The following is a 23,887-nucleotide window of genomic DNA, read 5'->3' as shown; positions in this document are numbered from 1 at the left end:
ATTCAAAAGGGCTGTACTTTTGAACTAGTAGCCCAATCTTGGAACTGTTTGAAATTATGGATTCTACAGGCCACATTCTATAAGAAAATTTTTTTTCCGGGTCGATCTGAGACAATTTTTTTTGGGCCTCAAAAAAAAGGCAGTGTACAACCTTCCTTTTTACCAAAAATCGACTACACCGAAATTTCTCGGGAAAACACTTTTTCTTATGAATTTGGGTGCGTGGAATCCAAATCAATTTGTACTTTTTCGATCAGACTTCTTAATCAAAAGTTATAGACTAGAAACAAATTTCAAAAAAAAATTCAAAGGGCTGGCTCTTTTGAACTAGAAGCCCAATCTTGGGACTGTTTGAAATTATGGATTCTACAGGCCACATTCTATAAGAAAATTTTTTTTCCGGGTCGATCTGAGACAATTTTTTTTTCGGGGCTCAAAAAAAGGCAGTGTATAACCTTCCTTTTTTACCAAAAATCGACTGCACCAAAATTTCTCGGGAAAACACTTTTTCTTATTAATTTTGGTGCGTAGAATCCAAAACAATTCGTACTTTTTCGATTAGACTTCTCAATCAAAAGTTATAGACTAGAAACCAATTTCGAAAAAAATTCAAAGGGCTGTAACTTTTGAACCAGTAGCCCAATCTTGGAACTGTTTGAAATTATGGATTCTAGAGGCCACATTCTATAAGAAATTTTTTTTTCCGAGTCAATCTGAGACAATTTTTTTGTCAGGGCTCAAAAAAAGGCAGTGTATAACCTTCCTTTTTTTACCAAAAATCGACTACACCAAAATTTTTCGGGAAAACACTTTTTCTTATTAATTTGGGTGCGTAGAATCCAAATCAATTCGTACTTTTTCGATCAGACTTCTCAATCAAAAGTTATAGACTAGAAACCAATTTCGAAAAAAAAAATTCAAAGGGCTGTAACTTTTGAACTAGTAGCCCAATCTTGGAACTGTTTGAAATTATGGATTCTACAGGCCACATTCTATAAGAAAATTTTTTTCCGGGTCGATCTGAGACAATTTTTTTTTCGGGGCTCAAAAAAAGGCAGTGTATAACCTTCCTTTTTTACCAAAAATCGACTACACCAAAATTTCTCGGGAAAACACTTTTTCTTATTAATTTGGGTGCGTAGAATCCAAATCAATTCGTACTTTTTTGATCAGACTTCTCAATCAAAAGTTATAGACTAGAAACCAATTTCGAAAAAAAATTCAAAGGGCTGTAACTTTTGAACTAGTAGCCGAATCTTGGAACTGTTTGAAATTATGGATTCTACAGGCCACATTCTATAAGAAAATTTTTTTCCCGGGTTGATCTGAGACAATTTATTCTTCGGGCCCCAAAAAAGGCAGTGTATTACCTTCCTTTTTTTTACCAAAAATCGACTGCAACAAAATTTCTGGACAAAACACTTTTTCCTATTAATTTTGGGGTGTAGAATCCAAAACAATTCGTACTTTTTCGATCAGACCTCTCAATCAAAAGTTAATAGACTAGAAACCAATTTCGAATGAAAATTCAAAGGGCTGTAACTTTTGAACTAGTAGCTCAATCCTGGAACTGTTTGAAATTATGGATTCTACAGGCCACATTCTATAAGAAAATTTTTTTTCCGGGTCGATCTGGGACAATTTTTTTTTCGAGCAACAAAAAAAGGCAGTGTATTACCTTCCTTTTTTACCAAAAATCGACTGCACCAAAATTTCTCGGGAAAACACTTTTTCTTATTAATTTTGGTGCGTAGAATCCAAACCAATTCGTACTTTTTCGATCAGACTTCTCAATCAAAAGTTATAGACTAGAAACCAATTTCGAAAGAAAATTCAAAGGGCTGTAACTTTTGAACTAATAGCCCAATCTTGGAACTGTTTGAAATTATGGATTCCCCCGGCCACCATCATTTTTACACTAATACTTTAATGGCTTAATGGCCCGTAAGTACCCAGTCCGCCCCTGTGTATAACCTTCCTTTTTTACCAAAAATCGACTACACAAAAATTTCTCGGGAGAACACTTTTTCTTATTAATTTGGGTGCGTAGAATCCAAAACAATTCGTACTTTTTCGATCAGACTTCTCAATCAAAAGTTATAGACTAATAGAAACCAATTTCGAAAAAAAATTCAAAGGGCTGTAACTTTTGAACTAGTAGCCCAATCTTGGAACTGTTTGAAATTATGGATTCTACAGGCCACATTCTATAAGACAAATTTTTTTCCGGGGTGATTTGAGACAATTTTTTTTTCGGGGCTCAAAAAAAGGCAGTGTATAACCTTCCTTTTTTACCAAAAATCGAGTACACCAAAATGTCTCGGGAAAACACTTTTTCTTATTAATTTGGGTGCGTAGAATCCAAATCAATTCGTACTTTTTCGATCAGACTTCTCAATCAAAAGTTATAGATTAGAAACCAATTTCGAAAAAAAATTCAAAGGGCTGTAACTTTTGAACTAGTAGCCCAATCTTGGAACTGTTTGAAATTATGGATTCTACAGGCCACATTTTATAAGAAAATTTTTTTCCGGGTCGATCTGAGACAATTTTTATTTCGGGGTTCAAAAAAAGGCAGTGTATAACCTTCCTTTTTTACCAAAAATCGACTACACCAAAATTTCTCGGGAGAACACTTTTTCTTAATAATTTGGGTGCGTAGAATCCAAATCAATTCGTACTTTTTCGATCAGACTTCTCAATCAAAAGTTATAAACTAGAAACCAATTTCGAAAAAAAAATTCAAAGGGCTGTAACTTTTGAACTAGTAGCCCAATCTTGGAACTTGAAATTATGGATTCTACAGGCCACATTCTATAAGAAAATTTTTTTTCCGGGGCGATCTGAGACAATGTTTTTTTCGCGGCTCAAAAAAAAGGCAGTGTATAACCAGGGGCGCACTGGCCCGGGGGGGCGGGTGGCGATTACCACCTGGCCTGTAGATCATAATGGCCCGTTGGAAATTTATAAGTATGTGCTGTATTTAGTTTCTTGCACTATTAATAAATTATTAACACCACACGTTTCTCTAATTGGGGTTGATGTTAGGTTGTTAAAAAATTCTGTTTTAATTGAAGTGTTTTACAATGAATTTATCATTTTTTGTCGTAGCATGAAAGTGCTGAAATACAATGATAGGCGACGCATCTCGTGTGGATTGTGTATTTTGTTACTTTTAATTATCAACTGCAATTTAAAAAAAAACTGTATGCTAATTTATTTTCGGAAAAGGAGTACTTTAAAAATGTTTTTGTGGTGCACCTCAGAGCTAACCCCCCTCGCCACCCTCATTACTACACTAATACTTTAATGGTCCGTAACCTACTATGCAATTCCACCTGGCCCGCAGTTACCCAGTCCGCTCCTGGATGCCATATCGGATTTGGATGTTACTCCATAGAGAAAAAATTACAAAGATACCAAATACTTAGTATTTATTTAGAAAGTGGACAAATTTGAATTTTTGGTATGAAATTTACAATGTATTTCTTACGGCAATGGCCGTGTTGACGGCGACAATGCTAAACAATAGTAAATAAACATATTATATTGTAAAACACTAAGTAGGTACCTATTTGGTATCGCGGATTTTGTAATTTTTTCTCTATCGAGCGACATCAAAATCCGATTTGGCATCGATAAGAAATAAGGAAACCGATGTGAATTACTGGAAACCCATGTCATAAAATTTTTATTTTTGTACCATCACAATTGTAAAATCACTGAGTTGATTGAACGTACTTTTTAATATCTTTGAAAATAAATGAACGCCGGCGCATTTTAGAAAATGATATTTTTCCCTTTTTTCACCATAATGTCGCTATTTGTAGAGCCCCAAAAAATTATGAATAGGATAATTAATCAGCATAAAATTCTGCATAACTTTGACAATGTAACCGATTATGTATCTCTTATGGTTTAGGAGATCCCTATAGTGGAAGTGAAAAAAAATTGATGGTTAGGTATATTGGTCGCACAGGAAAGTAAGGAATCTAGTGCCTCTATAAAAAAGATACTTTGTCTCATTTTTAGAAAAGTACTAAAAATCGTCACGAATCTTTTTTGGATATTTTTATTAGCAGTCGCCGTTGTTTATTGTTTTATCGTTGTGTAATTTTCTTGCTTAATTGTTGTGAGAATGTAGTTAGGGTTGTTTTAAGTCCTGTTATTAAAGCAAAAAGAGCGAAACGAAATTTGATTCGGCTCAAAAAAGCAGCAATATATTGATAGTCTCTTTTTTTTTGTTAATCTCATCGTATAGGGTGGCAAAAAGGCTTCGCTAGAGTGAGCATATTTCGCACAAATACCACCAAAATATACGTTTGTGTCTTAATTTTGTTTATTTTTTTAGAAGAACATACCGTAAATTTTTTTGTCAAATTGCTTCCCAAATAAGAAAGTTGTCTATTGCGCATGCGCTGTACGATTTTTGGTACTTTTATTACAAGAACCTACCATAATAATTCCGAATTTTCGATCAAATTGTTCCACTTTATAACAAAGTTGGCTATTGGACATTCGCAGTGTGCGATTTTTGTCTATTGCTCACGTTTCGTTTCATGCCATGGATTAAACGACTCTGTCTCAATTTTACACAAATTTATTCACTCGATTAATCGATAATTACCGATAAGGTATCGGCACTTTAAATCTGTGGTATCGGTTAATCGTTTTTTGCAAAGCACTACTTTTAAATGACTAATTATCCATTAATCGATAAATTTTTTTAATTTATCGGCCATCGATTAATCAATAATTATTGATTACGATTAATCGTTTTTTTGCAAAGCACTAAACTCCCAAATTTCGTCTACCGCACGTCTCGGGATTTCACACACATTGGCAACACTGTTATAAATCGAAACGTCAGCTTGACAACCATGAATTTGTCGTTATTTTTGATTTTCGACAGTGGCAAAACATTGAGTTGAGAGTTCAGTTTACTTCTGAAGTTTTTTAGCTAGAAACCTTCAAATAGCACAAATACTTTCGTTTCAAAGCGGTTTTCAGGCTCCACTTTTCTTTGTATACAACACTTCCCTCATTCAGGTAATGCTTCAATATTTATTAACTGCCTGCAATTACATGTTCTAATTCTCTGTTTAGCCATGGCTACCAGTGAAAGTGAAACTACTGCAAGTCCCACAGAACAGTATATTCGACAGTTAAGAACTTGGGTCGAAGAAACGCATAGGCAGAATCAACAAGCAATGGCTGCATGGCACGACGGCATTCAGCAAGCCACCTTACGACAAAATCCCATTCCTACCAATATACTACTTAATAACAATGTCACACAATCGCAACGTAACAATTGCATATTAATGTGCGCAAGCTATTTAATTTCTTCGTAGGTCCCCCTATCATATTTTATGGTTATAAGATACCACCAATATGGAAGCGTTTGTTGGCCGAAATAATCGATTTTATTATATTATTTGTAATAAAGATGTTCTTAACGTTATTGATACTGGAAAGCATTGATTTCGTGTAAGTCACACCACCGAAGTTTTCACAACTACTTAACAATACTTTGCAGTGATGTGGAGGGAAACACCATCAGTATCGCCGAATTGCAGACAAAATTGCAAAATCCGCAGTTTGCCACTCAAATGTCAGTCGAACTCTTAACTCTTGAACTTTTGCATCGCTGCGTTGTGTGTTGCTACGAAGTGAGTTTTTTTTAAACAGTTCGGGCCATTAATTTTCGTTTTACATATTTTAGACCTATTGGTTGGTGATGCAACGTGCGACTCCAGGTAAACAGTATATGGGATTGGCGGTTGTCGAAGCCACAAGTTTTATACCATTACAAAGGGAGGACGTCGTTTTAGTACACCCTGCGACCACTTTAAGTATTAAAGATGCCCTTTTTCGCTCGGTCATGAAAAGTGTGTTCATTGGATTTCTCTTGCCGATCTGTTTCGTCTTAGTCTTTTTCAAATTTAAACGTACTGGATATGACTTGATAGCCAAAAGCATCGTCGTGGAATTTAATCCCAACCCACCGGTTCATGAACACCGTTAAATTATTTGTATAATCGCAAATATGTATTTGTTAAAATTTCAAATGTTTATTTTCTGTTAACATATTTATAGATGGGACCAAATTAAATTATTTTCAAAGTAAATTTTGTTTGTTGCCTATGTGGCGTAGTGTCTAGGCTTTTTGTATTGAGTAATGAACACAAAATTGGTTGAATGCAAATCCCAATTTTGTTGAATATGAGAATTTGCAGTGGCGGTTTAATGTGATATGCACCCTTCACCATTACAAAGCGATATATTCCATACTGACACTCCATTTTGGAAAGAATTTGAAATACATACAATGATTGATTGTTTCTGAATAAATGGGCTTGTAATTTAACACCATCTGCAGCACTAAAATATTAGTGACATCAGAGCTGCCAGCGCATCCTCATTTTTAGTACTATCGGAAGATATACAATCATGTTCATTTGGACATGTCCGAAAAACAACACAGTTTTCTAAGAAATGAATTCACATCAGTGTCATACCATTGAATAACGTCACTCAACGGTCATACCTAATGAATTTACACATAACGTATAATAATAATAGTAACAATAAACGTGAGTGTTTTTTATCTTATGATTATTTTTTAGTTTTAATGTCAATACAAAAAACCTCATTAGGCAAGTATCATTAGACTCTGTCTCATTTATGATTTAATTCCATTGAAAGGTAAGGACACAACAAAGATAAGTATAGCAGAATGAGAAATTCATTCTTCTCTCTCTACTTGCTATATTTCGGAACAGGTTAGACAACTTTACATACTCCGTTTGGAAAAATGGATTTACTTTAGAGTCGCCAAATTCGATTTGGTAATCTGAAGGACAACAAATTATTATTATTACTACAATACGGCTCCGAGAAAAGTGGGATAAATTAACAAGGCGATAAATTCATAGTGGTTTATTTACAATAGAAAAACGATAAGAGTACAAAACTCAATTGTAACAAACATCAAATGAGCGAAATTGAACTATGTACAACAAAATTTCAAATTATAAATTTACCAGAAACTTATAAGAATTATTACGTACAACTTTCATGTAATAAATATATGTTACAATAATGTCTTTTCAGTTTTGTTTGTAAACGGGTTGTTCGAATCAAAAATCATCATAAGACTGAATTCAGTAATACATTTATCAAAAATATTAGCAGTGTTCCTGCTACCAACACAAAATAAAAGAAATAATATGAAAAATGCGCGTTGAGAAATTTATTAATAAGAAAAAAATATTTACTAAACTGATATTTACTAAAATATGGCCGACGTCTGCAAGACGTAGCAACACGGTACGCCAAAAAGGCAATTAGATGACAGAATAATACCCGAACTCTTTCCTATTCCCCTACAACCACCGATAAAGTCCCCGTTAACGGTGTAGGAGAGGAGGATCCAACAGCCATCATTCGACACTGTTCTTTTACTACAGGATCTGAAAATGTCTATAGAAACACTTGATTGAATACTTAATTTACTTACAAAAATAAGCATGCTCCATAGCATCTCGTGCCGTTAGTCTTTCCAAATGATCATAACGTAATAACTTATCCAAGAAATCTAAAGCTTCTGGAGAAACCAAATGTTGATTTTCGCTGTGTACAAATCGCTCCCATCTTTTTCGCGAATGCCTAAAAAAAGCTCCTGGATCATTACTTCGTTCCAAGCCATCGCCCGAGGCGCTTTTATCGATTAATTTTGTTAGGGAGGAGACAGGAAACAGGAATGATATTGCGAACTGAGAACACACAAAAAAAAATAAATTTCCCAAATCGGTCATACCAAAAAACCTAGTCAAAGCTGTTAGTTCCCTACTATGTGTTATGGTTGCTCTGCAAAACATTAAAGAAGAAACGCAAAACGTACTTTCCACATTTTGGACCCTTAACTTATTTGGTAGTAACGTCGGCTACCCAATCTCTTTAGAGAATTATATTCTACACCCCGTGTAATGGTATTGAGTTGCACAAATGATCTCCATGAGAAGAAGTGATTAGATTTTGGGCTTGGGGAGGTTTACGTTACTTGTTACTTTTTCTGTTTAAATATTTATAAGATATACTTACTGGTAATGTCTAATTACTCTGTTAATTTATTGATTGACCGTGCTCCGTTCCAGTAGATTTCAGTTTGGCAAATGCAGGAAAACAGGTATTTTTTTAATAAGAGTAATCTGAACTAAACAAGTGCGTTTTCATTTTTTTAAAAATAATTTTTTCAATTTTATTTTTGTGTGTCCCTTTGCTGTATAAAGGGATAAAAAATACAAAAAATAACTAAAAAAAGAATTGAATATTAAAAATTGCCCAATAGAAATATGTTCCTCCGTTTTGCATATTCAGATTAACTAACAAATCGGGACAAGGACACACCAAAGACAGGATGGCTGTGTAAGTGCATTATCTTTAAAGATGAAAACATCATGTTTTACTATAGCTCACTAAGGCAGCTTAATTAAATCAGAGGTGCGCGACCCACACACTTCGTACATGACGTCCAAGCAAAACGGTCAAGAATTAGGGCAGCACAAACACTTGTGACACACATTCCAGCTCCAAAAATTAACCTGAACGAAATGGGAAAGCGCTCATTATATTTCTTATAACAATCAATGATTTGTCGGGAGAATTTATATTTTGAACAAATTTGTGTCCATTTTGTAGAAAAAAATGTTGTCGATTTTGCATATTTCACACAACAGCGTAATGACAGTAAACATTTAATGAAAAATTAATGCTAATTATTCTATTCCTTGTTATCGTGTAATTAGTGGTGATTGCAAACACAAATGATGTGTGGGTGAGATATTAATAGACAGTAAATTTAATTAAAACCAAACATTGCCAAAAAATAGAAAATGTGTGAAATGTTTAAACTTTTTGCATCTATTTTTATTTATTGTTAGGGGAACCCCAAATCAACTCTTCAAATCATACTTACAAAAGAGATTACAAATCGTCAGGTAAAAAAATGAAAGAAATTGCATGTGACGTACTGCAGAGATCAATCCTTGGTCCTATCCTATTTCGTCTATATTTGAACGACTTCATTGAAGTAAGCAAAAACAAAAGTCTGCGTCTCTGTCCAACACCTCTGTCTCGGTCTCAGTACCATATTAGATTAGGAAGACAATAAATGTGAATGGGCATGGGGGCAATGTACCGTTGCCCTCCATAAGTCGCTACGCGATTTTGTTTTTGAATTGCGCATATTTTGACACAACATATAGGTATACAGGGTGCCTCAAAAAAGCATGGCAAACAAAATATTTTTCCTTAAATAAAAATATCCGTATATTATTGCATTTGCGGATTTTCCAGAAAATTCTAGGTTTCATGTAAATGCCCTACACCTATCTTCAACTTCAAAATATTAAATAACACTTTTTAAAATCTCATACAGTAATAATAAGCCACGTACTTTCTCCATCCGTCCAAGGCCATAAGTACTCCTACAGTTCACAAGATACTTGGTTCATTATTTTTGCATACGTTAGCTTATAGCTCTGGCACCTCAACAAAGAAAAATCTTGACGATTCATGTGTGTATGATGCGCAATGTCAACTTTCTTATTTATAGATATTTCTTTAAAATTTAAACCAAAGATTATTCTAGTAAAGACAACCATATCGCATATTGTAAAATTAGATGTGCGCATGCTCAAACTGCGCTACGTCAACTTTCTTATTTATAGATATTTTTTTGAATTTTTAACCAAAGATCCTTCTAATAAAGACAAGCATAGCGCATATTTTAAACATCAGGTGTGCGTATGCGCAAACTGGGCAATGCTAAGTTTCTTATGTATACGGAAACTTATGCGTTAACGTATTTTCTATTCTACACATAAATAGTCCGTTACATGACCTCTCGAGAAATACTGATCTATTCATGGAAAATGCGCTACTCAGAAAACCTTGTTTATTTTTGCGTATTTGAGTCAGTTGTAAAGTTATATGAAAAATGCCTAATTTGGGTAAATTTTTACGTATTTTTGACGCTTCTGGAAATGGAATGTATACTCACTTTCCGTAGTTCATGTTACATGCGGATCTCCACATACAGTTTTGACTCTCGCCATGCGATAACTTACCTATGTAGCAGAAAACCAAAGAAGGATTTTAGTGTCGGCCCTAGAGCCCTCGCAGAAACCAATGAAAACCATCAAAAATAGTACTTTGATCCCCAAAATACATAATATAGTAAATGGTCAGCATTTTGTGCATCCCCTTAATTTTAATTGTCAAAATCACAACTTTGACCTCAGAATTCTGACTTACAAATAAAACCCAAAACTACGACTGTTACAAGAAACATAATTATTTCACCTCAGAATTATGGTACAGTACAGTAACGGTATCAAAATTTAGAAATCTCTGGCTCCGTAAAGCTGCCCCTTCTGCTTTTCCATTTCATCATTGCTGCGACAAACAGGGGAGAAGCAGTATAACACAGTGTGGACTAATCGTCGAGCTGGATATTAGGTAGTGTAGGACGATTAAGACCTGAAAAGTCACAGAAAGGATGTAGAACGCGACTCTCAAAATCTCTAGAAAGGACTTCATAGAATGCACTTAAAAACCTGTTTTGTATTGCATTGGAAAGCATTTATGTGCTCATGAAAGTAATTATAAAACTTTGGACAGCATTTAGAGTTTTTAAGAGCATTCTAAGAACTCCTTTCTAGAGATTTCGAAAGCTGTGTTCTAGATCTTAATCTTTTTCAGAACTAAGCGAATGAAAAAAGGTTTGAAAAAGCTCTTCCTGTGGAGGGAAACTTTTACTGGGGCTTTCAAAGACCTCTAAAAGAACTGATCGGCTCTGAAGGGGGCCAAACGACATTCTGTAAGAGCAATATAGTTTAGTAAAGCACCTAGAAGGCCTACAAATGTGCGCATTTCAATTTTGTTTTCCCGTTTTTTTTCTATTTTCAATTCACCATTTTCACACTAAAAATACCAAATTTCGTCGACGTCCAAGTTCCCCCTCTCCACCTCCAGTAACATCATTTTGGCAATACAGAATTTTTGTCCCAACAAATGAACACCTGAGAATTCTCCCTAGAAAAGTTTCGCGCCGAGATATTTTCCATTGAGAATATTCGCTTTGCCTGTTTAAACGGCTTTTTAATGGCTGTACGATATGATATTTCGGTGGTTTTTCTCTTGTGATTTGCTTTTCTTTTTTTAAGCTGAAATTATGATAAATGTGCATTTTTTAATTTGAAAAAAAAAATAATTGGTTTGGCAACCGTGCGCCCCTAGGGCCGGGCTTTGTGGTAAATCCAGCGCTGGAAATACATGCATCCAGTAATGGGCAAACCTACTGGGTGTAGTAAAACTCAAAGGTTTCCTATTTAACATAATGTAATGCAAAAACTAAACGATTTAACATGGCAACGTCGCCGGCCGTTGAGTATACCATAAACCGTAAACAATGTACAAACGGATATATAGAGAGGGCGGCGCAAAGCTCACGAAGTGAAAGGATGCAGCATAGATAGTACCATAAAATTAAAAAAATTACAATGAGTTAGAGAGAGCGTGAATAGGATACTCTAAGGTGCGCGTATACTGTCTAAAAATAAAGCTAACACCATTATTTGCCACAGACGTCCAATGTACACAGCATAAAAGGACTTCTGATGAATAGCAGGATGTAAATATGTCAATATAACAAAGTAACATGTACAATTAATAAGAGATATAGAGGTGCCGACCGCTCGCAGCTGCCGAGCGTTATGCCTGACAACCAAGAATATAGCTACGTTCTGTGGCATACGCATGAGATGATTTTAAGCCCGTACAAAACATATAGTGCATACTTAACGAAAAAAATACTCATTTCAAAAATTCATGTTAAACTTCGCCTTTAAATGTATATAGATGTAATAAAAACATTTATTATTATTATTTGCGTAAAAAACCCGAGCCCTAGTAGTCTCAGATACCCAAGTAAAACACCAGATTGTCGTCCGTTCGTGTGCCGTGGCCGATTGTGTTGAAATTTGGGCATTAAGGACGGACGCTATTGATTTTCAGGAAGCTGGTTCAACAGGAACAAAAGTTATAGGACTTCTAGTGAATCGGGAACAGGAAAAACTGTGGGCTCAATATAATAGAAATCAACATATTTCATTACCTAGGTCATGTATCGAGTTCGGACTTTCGCTAGATTATTCCCTATGACTTTAGATGTGTAACAATTCAATATAACTCTTCTCTGTGGTCTTGGTCAAAAGTTTTAGAGCAAAATGTACCCAAAATTATTTTTTACACATGAATTTAGAGTTTTAAAAGCTTTCAAACGCATTATCTTGATGCTGAAAGAGTACACCACGTGCACATTTGATAACCGCATGTGTGTGATTCAAAGATGATAAATTATTTTTCCGAGGTCACATGGATTTTGATCAACATATGTCAAAATCCAAGATCGTTGGGAAAAAGACCAAGAGCATTATTTCACTGACCAAAACATGAATTTGATCTATTTTTGGTGACCACGTTGATTTTGATCAAAACATGTCAAAATCATTATTTATGCACCAAGATTGTTGGGAAAACGACCAAGAGCATTATCTCAATCACTGAAACATGAATTTGATCTATTTTTGGCGACAACATGGATTTTGATCAAAACATGTCAAAATCGTTATTTATGCACCAAGATCGTTGGGAAAGAACTAAGAGATCTCAATGCCCAAGACATAATTTGGATGTATTTTTGTCGACCACATGGATTTTGATCGAAATATGTCAAAATCGTTGGGAAAAAGGCCAAGAGCATTATCTCAATGACCAAAACATGAATTTGATCTATTTTTTGCGACCACGTGGATTTTCATCAACACATGTCAAAATCGTTATTTATGCACCAAGATATGAATTTGATGCATTTTTGTTAACTATAAAATGTATTTTGTAAGATTGAAATAAATTGTCGATAAAAGTGATTGTAATACTGAAGATCCTTCGATATTTTGTTGTATCGGTTTATTTTTACTCCCAGTGTGGTTGGAAGTGCCAATAGCTATGCATTTTGAAATGAAGCACCCTGTATATTATTGTATTTTTGAACAATTTTCTGAATTCAACGATACCAAACAAGTGACCCTCCAAATGTCAATTTTTTAAATAATTTTTGTTCTCTCACAGTGTGATGAAATTTTCGACAGGATTGTGACGTTTACTTATAGGGAAACCTTCGGGGCTTCGTAAATGCAACAAGCACATATGCATGACTGGAACACCCACCCATTTGTAGAAGAGAGGAAATGGTCTAGCACATTCTTTACAGGAGCTTGTCACTGGTACAATTAAGTGAATTAATTATAAGAAGATTAGAGGTGCCTCCCCTACCAACATTTGTTTAACTTGACACTCATCCAGAATGCAGTATGGTGCTTAATTGCTTATGAACATACAGTAGAAGTAGATGCTTGCCAAACGTCACAATTGCAGCATTTAATCATATGTTAGGTTTGGCATCATTGCTGTGAGGAGCAAGGATAGTGTTATCAAAGAATAAGGCAAATTAGTAAGAGGTATTAAGTCCATAAGACCTCATAATGCATCTGGAGGTGCGAAACGCAGTATGTCATAAGAAGGGTCCAAATGTGAGTGAACAACCATACCCTCCCATGAAATTAGTCTGAACAGGAGAGATTGGAATTACTGTTTATTTGAATTAAAAGCCCAAAAGTAAAGGTAACGTTTAGTGTTAATATAAATAAAACAAAAAAACTTACCTTCCAAGAATATCATTAAATCTAGGATCTAGTTCTATATGATATTTGTCGAGGTATTCGAATAATTCTTCCGTGCCTAGTACTTTAGCGATACGAACTAGTTGATCGTAGTTATCATGACCGTGAAAGAAGGGTTCTTTTCTAAATATCATAGAGGCCAACATACATCCTAATGACCACATGTCCAACGAATAATCATACATTTGGTAGTCGACTAATAACTCAGGTCCTTTAAAATACCTGGAAGCTACGCGTACATTGTACTCCTGGCCAGGATGATAAAATTCCGCTAAACCCCAATCGATTAATCGTAATTTCCGATTTTCATGGTCTATCATAACATTATGCGGTTTAACGTCCCTAAAACAAATTCAGATAACACGTTAAATGTAAAATATAATAATAAACGTTACCTATGCATTATTCCCATACTATGACAATAATCCAATGCTTTGAGCAACTCATATAAATAATAACGAATATCAAAATCCGTAAGGGTTTGGTATAGCTGTTTAAAGTCGGTATTATTTACATGTTCAAAAATAAGAGCCGGTGTACGTGAAACTGGGTCCTTAACAACAGCTTGTAGCGTAATAATATTTGTACCCCCGCGTAAATTTTCTAATATTTTAATTTCGCGTTTAATTTTTTTCTTTTTAACAGGCTGTAAATAATAATCATAAAAGCACTATTCCGTGTCGTTTATAAAATCGCACCTTTAGAATTTTGACTACACACTTTTCATTGTTCGTCACATTGATTGCTTCAAACACCTCACTATATTTGCCTCTTCCTAGCTTCCTCACCAACTGGTAGTTATCTTGTTGGCCCCAGTCTACGACGTAACTTTCATAATCCCAGTACTCCCTAGGTTTGTGTGAGTTAACATCGGCATAGATTCTAGCACGACTTGCTGCAGCCATATTTCGTTTGTGTATGCGGGCGCTCAATCTTGCGCTTTTTGCTAATCGCCTGACATATGTTCCAGCAGTGTGAGTAGCAACCACTACAACCATAACCAATTACTAAGGGTTAAAGCATGTGTAGGAGAGCACAAGGCCAGTGAGAGTAAACACTTAACACTGCCCCAAAGTTACCTTGTTTCAAGCACAGTTTTGCTAATCTAGAACATATAATCAGCATTACAATATATCAGCATCTTCAAATATTGCAATCCACATTATTTTAACAGCTTTTATGAGACAAGCGCGCGGCATTCCTCTTTACTAGTCTTTAGAAAAATCGGATAAGCCTACACTTGCAACTTAAAAACATCATACCTAGTATTTGACGGCGAAACTTTTTGCACAAAATTAACCGCTCCTAATACACATCTGATAAAGTGGATGGCTAATATAATTTGCTGGAAAATTATAACGTCTCTTTTAGTTACAACAAGCCGGCTTCCCAAAAAGAGTTTAATCCAAGATGGAGTTACATACCGCCACGATACACCTACTGTGCACGGATTTGTCTGTTAAGTACCGCGTTCTGGTATATTGCGTACCCCTCTAAAAGTACATTGCCATTGTTCAGAGTCGTACTTACTAACCTAACTTTTTATAAAACCGCTCTCTTTACGCCCATCCACCCAAACCTTCCGCAATTACCCATCACATACCTTCCCAATTTAATCCCAAATCCTGTTTGTCCACACGTAAAGAGCAAAATTTAAAAAATTCGATTACGAAATCGGCATCGTTACGGATCTGCAAACCATCAAGAAGTTCCCACCAAAAAGTAATCTGCTGTTAACTAACCGTATCGGCATGGTTCACAGATGGCGCTTTCCGCAGTATAGATTTTGCCGATTTCCACATTAGCAGAAACTTCTGCCCAGTGGCGTATTGCGCGTATTAAGAGTCAACAACGGCCTAAACCCTAAAAAAATTTGCGCCGCATATAATATCATACACGAGTGTAATTAAAAAGGTATTTTCTCCTTTACATCACAACGAAAATTTCAAAAAAAAAAAGATCATCCATACCATCTACGCTTATTATCGCTAATAGCAGAGTAACACCAGTCCGAAATCGTGATACCACCGTTTTTATGCTGATTTTGATTGTCAATTAACGTCACGTACTGGAACTGGAAACTGAAATTTGTAACCCATGCCCTTCACCAGAAACACATTCCGCATCTTACACCGCTCGATTTTTTCTTTTGGGGGTTTCTAAAAATTAGGCTGTATGACAATCCAGAAACAATAAATGATTTGAAGAAACCGCACCAGCTATTCCAAAGGCTTCAAAATTCCAATTATAAACGTTTGGGACATTGCGAAACCGAGAAAGGTCGACACATGACATGTTGCTTTTTATTTTGTAGCAATAACTAGGATATCGGCTTTTAATTTGGTAATGTCTTTTTTTTAGCGCATTTTTATTTGTAAAAAAGTACTTTGGCCGACTGGCTGGCGGGCCGGCAGCAAATGAGGGCCCATAGAATATCGCCTGTAGAAAGACGATAGGAGTGTACGTGGACCTACCTGACCGTGTAATTAACAACAATATAGGGACGGGGTTACCTGATGTGGGGTCAGCGACATCTGGGCGCCATCTTCGAGCGTGGTTTACTAACGTGGTGAGTTTGCAGTTGTTTCCTATCTTTCAAATTGTGTCGTCGGAAAGATTTTGGAAACGCGCACAACCCCTGCGTCTGTTTGTTTGTTTTCCTAGGGGCGAAATGAACCACCTTTTGCAAGGTGCGCATCTCCGAGGGGTAGTCGACTTCGGGCGCCTTCAGCTACGGTTTAAAGTTTCTTAAAGCTCGAATCGCGGTCAATAGAATCTCGGGCTATGAGAAGTTCTCCAAAACTGGAGTACTATTTTGTGGTGGGTTTTTAGCGAAATCCACCAAAATGGCGCATTTATATGACTGTGGGGGCGTCAGAAGTGAATGTGGTAATCCCAGACAAGATCTGACTGTTGGGGGGGGGGGGGGTCCAAACTTTCAACGCGAATTGCGGGTGAACGGGATGTCGCCCCTCCTAAGAAGGATAGCTTCAACTCTCTCATCTTTTTTCGGCTAATATACTGCTACAAAAGCCTGTCCTTCTCGCTTGTTTTTAGCTGTACTGTTAGTATTCTATCTGGAGTATCCTTGTTTGTGTTTATTTATCTGAGAAATTAATGTTAAGACTAAAAAATCTAGACACAATATTTAACTTGCTCATATAGCAATCAAAAAGTTTCTTAAAAATTCTCGAACGTACGCATGTGAGATTTCCGAGAAAGATTGAGTCCGCTTTTACTATTTATCGTCGGTGAATAATCCTTTGACGCCTTGATAACGCTCTAGAAGGTTCGCCACCGTATTTAGTGGAAGATTATCTATAAAAGCCGCTTTACATTAATTTTAGTGCAATGCAAGGCTTGTGCTATGCAATCTAAAATTGCCTTCTGAGTGTTGCAGTACTGACAACATATTTTTCAAAAATTGAAACTTTTCAGTTTGTTTACACAGAAGGTTATTCTTGAAACTTAATAAAATAGACCATTAGGTATGAGCAAACAAAAGGAAATTAAACTGGCTACAGCTTGTTATGTGGTGGCGCTTGCTATTAAAAAAAACACACAAAATAACACACGCGAAACCAAATAAATTGTGGTATTGACAAAATTACCAGAAAAGTTACTAGAACTTGCGCCAAACTTGCAAGTGAAATAGAACTTTCTCTATTTATTTTTCTTGCACCTGAATTGCGTATGAACATGCGCAGTAACGTATCTCTAACTTGCATTGCTCTTGCATTGCACGAAAATTGCCTATGTAAAGCGGCTTTAAGCCTCAATATTTCAAAAAACTTCTAGTCGGTCACCTTTAAAATGCAAATGCTGCCTAGTGCCTTCCACCTTTGACCCCTACGTTTAGGTACACCATAATAACTGTGATTCCATGTTCGTGTAAACGCTTCTTTAGATGTTGTAACCATAGTTACTGGAATGGATCACGGTTGGTAGCATTACCACCGTACAACTTGGCAAAATTGAGTTGGTAAATTTCGGGTATCGCAGTAGTCTTTTAATTATTTATTTAATTTTTCAAGGAAATCAGCCCTAAATTTTATATTACTATGATAATAGGATTAAAAGGCAAATCAAACTACTCGCAGCTGTGACTTTGTGATTAGGTACTGATACGAAGTTTTAGTCATAATTTTCCAACTAATGTTATTATTGCACAGAATGTCTCAGCTGAAAAGTTCTGCATCGGAACGAACAAGTATTCACGATATGCTTAAGGAGACACCTTCAAATGAGAATCGGAGTAGTAACGTAGTAGCTGCAGTTGAAACGAAACCTGCGTGCCCATACTCTCGGTCGGTGCCGACCGGTCTTTCTGCTTGTACAAGTTCGCCAGCGATATTAACACCTACTGCCCCCACCCAAAACGACGATGCAACAATAATGAAGACTTCCTCCAGAATAGAAAATCTAAAGAACTGGTCAATATCGACTTACAAATGTACGAAGCAATTGATGTTCGAAAAATTAGGAAAATCTTCGAGAACTGTAGACACAGGTTGATCGTCCCTTTTTTAAAGAATTCCACATTTTTTGTTTGTAGAACTAGAAGCACAGATAGAGCAATTAAGAGAAACGCAAAGAAAGTATTCCAATATTTTACGGTTATCTAGAGCATTAACGAGCCATTTTTATCATGTCGTTCAAACACAGCATGCTTTAGGAGAGGCCTTCTCCGAGCTCGCTCAGAAATCGCCCGAATTACAAGAGGAATTCTTATACAATTCTGAAACGCAGCGAAATCTAACAAAAAACGGAGAGACGCTGTTAGGGGCTCTTAACTTTTTCACATCGTCCGTAAACACCTTATGCAATAAAACGATAGAAGATACGCTACAAAGCGTGCGCCAATATGAAGCTGCTCGGATCGAGTACGATGCCTATCGTACCGATTTAGAGTCTTTAATGCCGAAGGCGGACGGCACTGTAGATTTCGATGAGGCTCAAAAAAGTTTTGAGATGCACCGTCAGAATTTCATGAAGTTGCGCACGGAGGTAACGATTAAAATGAAGTTTCTCGACGAAAATAGGGTATGATTCTTTTATCATAAGCGATGATTATATACTACGGATACGATGGGCCACCTCCTTTGTAAAAAAAACGGGGTAAATTTATGTGCTTAGGAACACAGAGACATCTATCTACTGTCGGTGCAAACAGTTTGCGCATTCTTGCTTGAGGCTTAATACAAAATAAATTATTAGGCCGATTTTAATGGGTGTGGTATCAAAATACAGCCTTTTGATTGGTCGCCAATAAAAAATAAATAAAAATGTAAATTTCAGGTTTACTCTGAAAATTGTCACCTATAAATTTAGGACGACATCCACGCGTATGTTTTTATAAACAAATTATTTTGTTGTTATACCCTGAAAAGAACCCAAAAAAATGAAACCATAGACTTTGGGACTAATTTGTACCCACAAGAGTTTACTGATTATTTTTAAATGAAAAATTGTTGATTTTTGTCTATTTTATCACGGTTTTGAACCTCCTATTTAATACTTTTTAATAAAAATAGTTCAAAAACCCTCTCAAAACCAATCAACAATTATACTCCCCATGCATGATTAAACTCTTTAAAATTGGATTGCAACAGTGCAATGTGATATTACGATCTGTCTGATCGCTTATTGAATTCTGATACGGGGTGAAAACGAAAAGTTTGACCTTTTGGGATGTTATCATATCTTGCTACCCATGTAAGATAGAAATAAAGGTAGAAACTGTGTCTTTTACGTAGAATCCTGTGGCGTAGTCAAAAAATTGTGTTGACTTTTTTCAGATTTGACTCAATGTTGGTATTTTTTAAAAGCAACACCCTATATATCGGTCCCGAATGTAACTTTCTCACTCTATCGCTTTTTCCATTGCCTTCATTGCAAACAGAATTTGGGGTCTTCTATACGGTTTAGTCAATATTGCAATTTATTGTGTATGTCAACCAAATACATCGTGGGCTGGTTTCAGCATGTAATTTTCTGCTCTCGCCTCTTTAAATCTGTGTGCAGAACTGTTGCCATGTCTTTAGCGGAACATTCTTTTTAGTCGGTGATTTAACAACTTTGTATTAATAACTTAGGGCCTACAAAGGTGACTTGAAAAAAACGGTTTGGTTAGTGATATCAGACTTTTTGTTTGATACATTAATTAAATTGTTCCTATTTGGCCTTTCTTGTTCATAGAATATAATCAAGTATACAATCAATGACTTTAAGTAATTGAATTAATTGACTTACTTTCTGTTTCAGATTAAGGTGATGCATAAGCAACTATTATTGTTTCATAATGCCATCTCAGCATACTTTTCTGGTAACCAGGTCGCGCTGGAGGCGACGTTAAAACAATTTAATATTAAAGTAAAAACTCCAAATTCGGCATTTCCATCGTGGTTAGAACAGTAGTTAGTTAACCAAGTTTCATTTGCACACACTACTATTAATCTAGTCATTAATTCGTGTATTATTCCTTGAATTTTTTATTTAAATTGTGATGAATGCGTTAGTAATAAGGTGATGAATGCTGTTCCGTGGCAGAATCTCACTAATTCAGTCGCAAATTAAGAATATGTCAATTGCGCTGGATTACTTTGATTCTACTCCTGTATATTTATTTCCAAATTAGCGGCTTGGTCGGCGGTTTTGCCTAAAATCAGTATTTATTCTAGAAAAATGCGAAGGAGCATGTTGTGGGCGTACAATTGAAGACCATTTGTGGGTACATTATTTTTAAATAGGGGATGTCGGATCTAAGGCTGCTCTACAAACCTCACCCATTATCATTCCATTCGTTCCAAACTTTTAAGCCTAATCCACTAAGTGCAATTGAAAACACAACAAATGGGTCATATTGGTCTTTCTACCCGTGGAGACTGTACGAATTGTTCTAATTCTGCTTTGTTCAGCACAGAAAGGCTTTAAACATGCAGAAGCTCCGAATACACAAAATCTCATAATTATGTGCCATTTTGGGACCAAATCAATCTGCTCTCCTTTTAATGTTGTTAGTTTTAGAAAGTGAAATTTTTGAAATTTGACACTCTGGTCAAATAACCTTTTGTCTTTGAAATTCATCGAGTTTTTAATTGATTTGTTTTCGTGCTACCATGTGCCATACTTTTGTTGACTCGTAAATGAAACAGAAAACTTCACTCTGAGATTATTTTAATGTGGCCTGGAAAATTTGTTTATTTAAAAAATTGAAGTTATGCTAGTAGTAGTAGTAACAATTTTAGTAAATACCAAGACCTGCCAGATTAGTATTTTAATTAATAAGCAGCAGTTTTTGTTTTGATAGCTTAAAAAAAATTAATATTTCCATGAGAGTTCTTACCATCCATCCATCCAGAGAGTTCTTACGAAAATCACATTTGCACATATTTCTTTCAAAACATAGGGCAAACCGAGAGATTTATAGAGGGCTAAATTTCTCACAAAAAACTGTATACGTTTATCTTAAACGAAATATAAGCATTGGAAGGTATTGGAGTAGTCGAGACTCTACTAACAGAAGTGTCTCTTATATAGCATCAACTACACCCTTGCTTCACAATTAAAGTAGCGGTTCATACCTCTTTGTTTGTGGTCTGCAATTATCATCTCAGTGCTTAGTATGCGGAACAGAATTCTTAACAGGAATAGTCATTGTTTTTTTGAATAAAACTGAAATCGCTAACCACATAATCGGTATCAAAATTGTCTGTCCCTGGGGACAGTGATTTTGATTATGAAAGGTCAACTTAAGGCATGGTTGCCAAAGTTGCAGTTAGATAGTATATCAATATATTTGGACCAGTTAGTTTCAATTAGTTTAAAAAATAAAGCTTTTTGAAAAAATAAGTATACTTTTATCCTCAAATGAATATGCACAGATCGTTTAGGCCGCAAATGTCCAAAGTGCAGATTAGAGATAAGAAACCTATTGTACCTTGAAATCTACTTATTTATTTATTTTATTTATTGCTAACATTAGGTGCTTTTGGTGTGAATATTTTTGAGTTAATTTGTAATATGCACTAATGATTGCTTTTAACGTCATTCATCAACCTCCTTCATCTTCTATTTTATTGGAGACATTTCCAAAAATGTCTGTCATAGTTTCTTAACTACAATCTCATAGAAAAGTGGTTTATCCTTTTTGCACCATACTGTTCTCTCATTCTTATTTATTTTTAAAATCCCGATACAGTTACAGTAAAATATATTTGTTATTGAATAAGGAATTCGGTGATGTGGTCCTATATATTTGGTGGGAGTAGGGTTCTTGTAGTTTCCATTTCTTTAAAGTAAAATTTCATCAGGTTTTGATTGAATGTTTTCCAAATTTACAATTCCTACTCGTGTGATGGTAACAAATAAATGCACTACTGTAAAAAAAAATATAAAAAGTACTAAAAATAACTTATTTATTCATAGTTTGTTAAGTTTCTCTTTTATAACCACTATACCAAATGTTTTGTTCTCTATCAGGATATTGCATTATTTGATTTTTCAGTCATAAGAAATGTGAAATAAAAATTACAAGAAATTCTCTAACCATTTGAACCATTTATTACAGATTTTTTGCAAAATCATGGTTGCCACAAGGTTCCATCATATACATAAATAACTAGGGGCTTCCTTGAATCACACTCTTACACAGTCGAAAAAGTATTTAAAAAATTGCATTCTGTTTTGTAAAGAATAAAGATTGTTCTGAAATACGTTGTGGATTAGGTTGGTATTAATGGCTTTGACCATATTGTCTGTTTTTATACAACGAAACTTCGGCATCTGACAAGAGTCCTCTATTTAAAGATACACTAACTAATTACTGGAAAGTATGTCCAGCTCAAATAAATATCGCGTATATCTACGACTGAGTTTAATGTATTAAGGATGATGTTACCTACTTCTTGTGAACTTTTCAGTCTATCTACAAAAGAAGGTAACGGTTGATTTCTAAAATAATTGTGTAAATCGGAGCGTCTCGAACATTACTTTTCACTCATACCTCTTTTATTATTTAAATTTACGAACACCTTTCATTCCCAAATAAAGTAGTAGTAGATAATAAATAATAAAAAAACGTGTGGGTGAAGTGTGAAATTGAATACATGCCGATCAAGAAATGGACACATTTTCAAGTATTATAAAGATTGTTCTGTCCTTGGCAATGTTGTAAAGTGAAACGTCCAAGATTGTTTGTAAAACATTCCTAATGTTAAGTGACGCATTGGAACAAAGTATGAGATTTTCGTACCAAAACAAACTTGGTAACTTCTTTCTCGACTTGTGTAGCTGATTCTGATGTGCGAGATTTATCAAGTTTGTGTTGTTCCTTGTTCACTTCACCACATGTGATTACAAATATATGTATTATGTGTTGCTGCAATATTTGACATGAATTCTTTAGTTGCTTTATAAATGAACAGTTTTAGCTTTTTTTATAGTGTTATTATTTCAATTAATGTACTTAAATAGTTTTTTGTAGTTTTATGTACTTATAACAAACTAAAACTTTTCACTAGTCATTTTTTTGTGTATGAGTGTCAAATGTCTATTTCCAATTCTACTAATACCAGTTGAACTTTGTGACGGCAGTTAATGCAACTAATAAGGTAATGTGGGTATGTCCGATTAAGAAACATCGATTTCTGGAGTGTGTGATTGCTCAACTGTCATTTTAGAAATGGCTATGGCATATCAATTAACTCCTAGGAGAAATAAGTAGATCACTGCTTGCGTGGAGCTTGTCTGTTCTACAGAATCAGGTACCTACTGGGAATTCTGAATCACTTATCTACAAAACCTACACCATACGGCTACTTTTTATGTTGACCTAATATTTTCAGAAGACAAGATTCGTAAGGATGCGAGAGGGATGGTCTTGCGTTACAGTTTAATTTGTCTTGCAGGTGGGAATGTGCTCAATTTTTGTTTCAATAAATGATTATATTTCTTTGATGTTTGTTTTGTAGAGTAGGTATCTATATTTAATGAAAAATGCACAGAATACCTGTGTCTGCTCAGGAACATGTCAACTTGGCTGTTTGTTGAGGTTTGAGGTATTGGAATCAAATTCCTTG

At 35.3% G+C, this 23,887-nt stretch overlaps 3 protein-coding genes across 9 annotated transcripts; 2 read left to right on the top strand and 1 right to left on the bottom strand.

The window, feature by feature from the left end:
- The first annotated feature begins 4,901 nt into the window (after positions 1–4,901).
- LOC116166865 lies at positions 4,902–6,131 on the top strand. Its single transcript, XM_031482045.1, has 5 exons — positions 4,902–5,049; positions 5,107–5,307; positions 5,355–5,490; positions 5,540–5,672; positions 5,726–6,131. Exons 2-5 carry the CDS (start codon positions 5,109–5,111, stop codon positions 6,026–6,028), a joined length of 771 nt encoding a protein of 256 aa, XP_031337905.1. The 5' UTR covers positions 4,902–5,049; positions 5,107–5,108; the 3' UTR covers positions 6,029–6,131.
- A 1,109-nt stretch (positions 6,132–7,240) lies between these two features.
- On the bottom strand, positions 7,241–15,523 carry LOC116166779 (casein kinase II subunit alpha). 6 transcript variants are annotated; one of them, XM_031481903.1, is made up of 7 exons: positions 15,071–15,306; positions 14,888–15,021; positions 14,507–14,796; positions 14,204–14,454; positions 13,791–14,150; positions 7,523–7,671; positions 7,241–7,475 (listed from the first exon to the last, which is right to left on the bottom strand). In XM_031481903.1, the coding sequence occupies exons 2-7, from the start codon at positions 14,931–14,933 to the stop codon at positions 7,381–7,383; spliced, it is 1,191 nt and encodes a 396-aa protein (XP_031337763.1). In that variant the 5' UTR covers positions 14,934–15,021; positions 15,071–15,306; the 3' UTR covers positions 7,241–7,380. The 6 variants fall into 6 exon arrangements, with proteins under 6 accessions (XP_031337763.1, XP_031337766.1, XP_031337767.1 ...); XM_031481906.1 differs by having other exon boundaries at positions 14,888–14,913; positions 15,071–15,294; XM_031481908.1 differs by lacking the exon at positions 7,241–7,475 and adding an exon at positions 15,348–15,407 and having other exon boundaries at positions 7,644–7,778; positions 15,071–15,301.
- Positions 15,524–17,720: 2,197 nt separating this feature from the next.
- On the top strand, positions 17,721–23,332 carry LOC116166735 (arfaptin-2). 2 transcript variants are annotated; one of them, XM_031481821.1, is made up of 5 exons: positions 17,721–17,790; positions 17,843–17,926; positions 17,981–18,318; positions 18,364–18,851; positions 20,073–23,332. In XM_031481821.1, the coding sequence occupies exons 3-5, from the start codon at positions 17,982–17,984 to the stop codon at positions 20,223–20,225; spliced, it is 978 nt and encodes a 325-aa protein (XP_031337681.1). In that variant the 5' UTR covers positions 17,721–17,790; positions 17,843–17,926; position 17,981; the 3' UTR covers positions 20,226–23,332. The 2 variants fall into 2 exon arrangements, with proteins under 2 accessions (XP_031337681.1, XP_031337682.1); XM_031481822.1 differs by having other exon boundaries at positions 17,768–17,786.
- The last annotated feature ends 555 nt before the right edge of the window (positions 23,333–23,887 follow it).

The sequence above is a fragment of the Photinus pyralis genome, unplaced genomic scaffold (assembly GCF_008802855.1).
Source record: "Photinus pyralis isolate 1611_PpyrPB1 unplaced genomic scaffold, Ppyr1.3 Ppyr1.4_LG3b, whole genome shotgun sequence".
In the NCBI taxonomy this organism is placed as follows: Eukaryota; Metazoa; Arthropoda; class Insecta; order Coleoptera; family Lampyridae; genus Photinus; species Photinus pyralis.
This window is presented reverse-complemented; position numbering and strand designations above follow the sequence as displayed.

Coding starts and splice junctions, on each gene's coding strand:
- LOC116166865 (XM_031482045.1), top strand. CDS start 5,109: ATGGCTACCAGTGAAAGTGAAACTACTGCAAGTCCCACAGAACAGTAT. Junction 5,491..5,539: donor CTGGAAAGCATTGATTTCGT/GTAAGTCACACC, acceptor AATACTTTGCAG/TGATGTGGAGGGAAACACCA. Junction 5,673..5,725: donor GCGTTGTGTGTTGCTACGAA/GTGAGTTTTTTT, acceptor TACATATTTTAG/ACCTATTGGTTGGTGATGCA.
- LOC116166779 (XM_031481903.1), bottom strand. CDS start 14,933: ATGCTGATTATATGTTCTAGATTAGCAAAACTGTGCTTGAAACAAG. Junction 14,455..14,506: donor GTGTAGTCAAAATTCTAAAG/GTGCGATTTTAT, acceptor TATTATTTACAG/CCTGTTAAAAAGAAAAAAAT. Junction 7,476..7,522: donor TATGGAGCATGCTTATTTTT/GTAAGTAAATTA, acceptor AGACATTTTCAG/ATCCTGTAGTAAAAGAACAG.
- LOC116166735 (XM_031481821.1), top strand. CDS start 17,982: ATGTCTCAGCTGAAAAGTTCTGCATCGGAACGAACAAGTATTCACGAT. Junction 18,319..18,363: donor TTCGAGAACTGTAGACACAG/GTTGATCGTCCC, acceptor TTTTGTTTGTAG/AACTAGAAGCACAGATAGAG. Junction 18,852..20,072: donor AGTTTCTCGACGAAAATAGG/GTATGATTCTTT, acceptor TTTCTGTTTCAG/ATTAAGGTGATGCATAAGCA.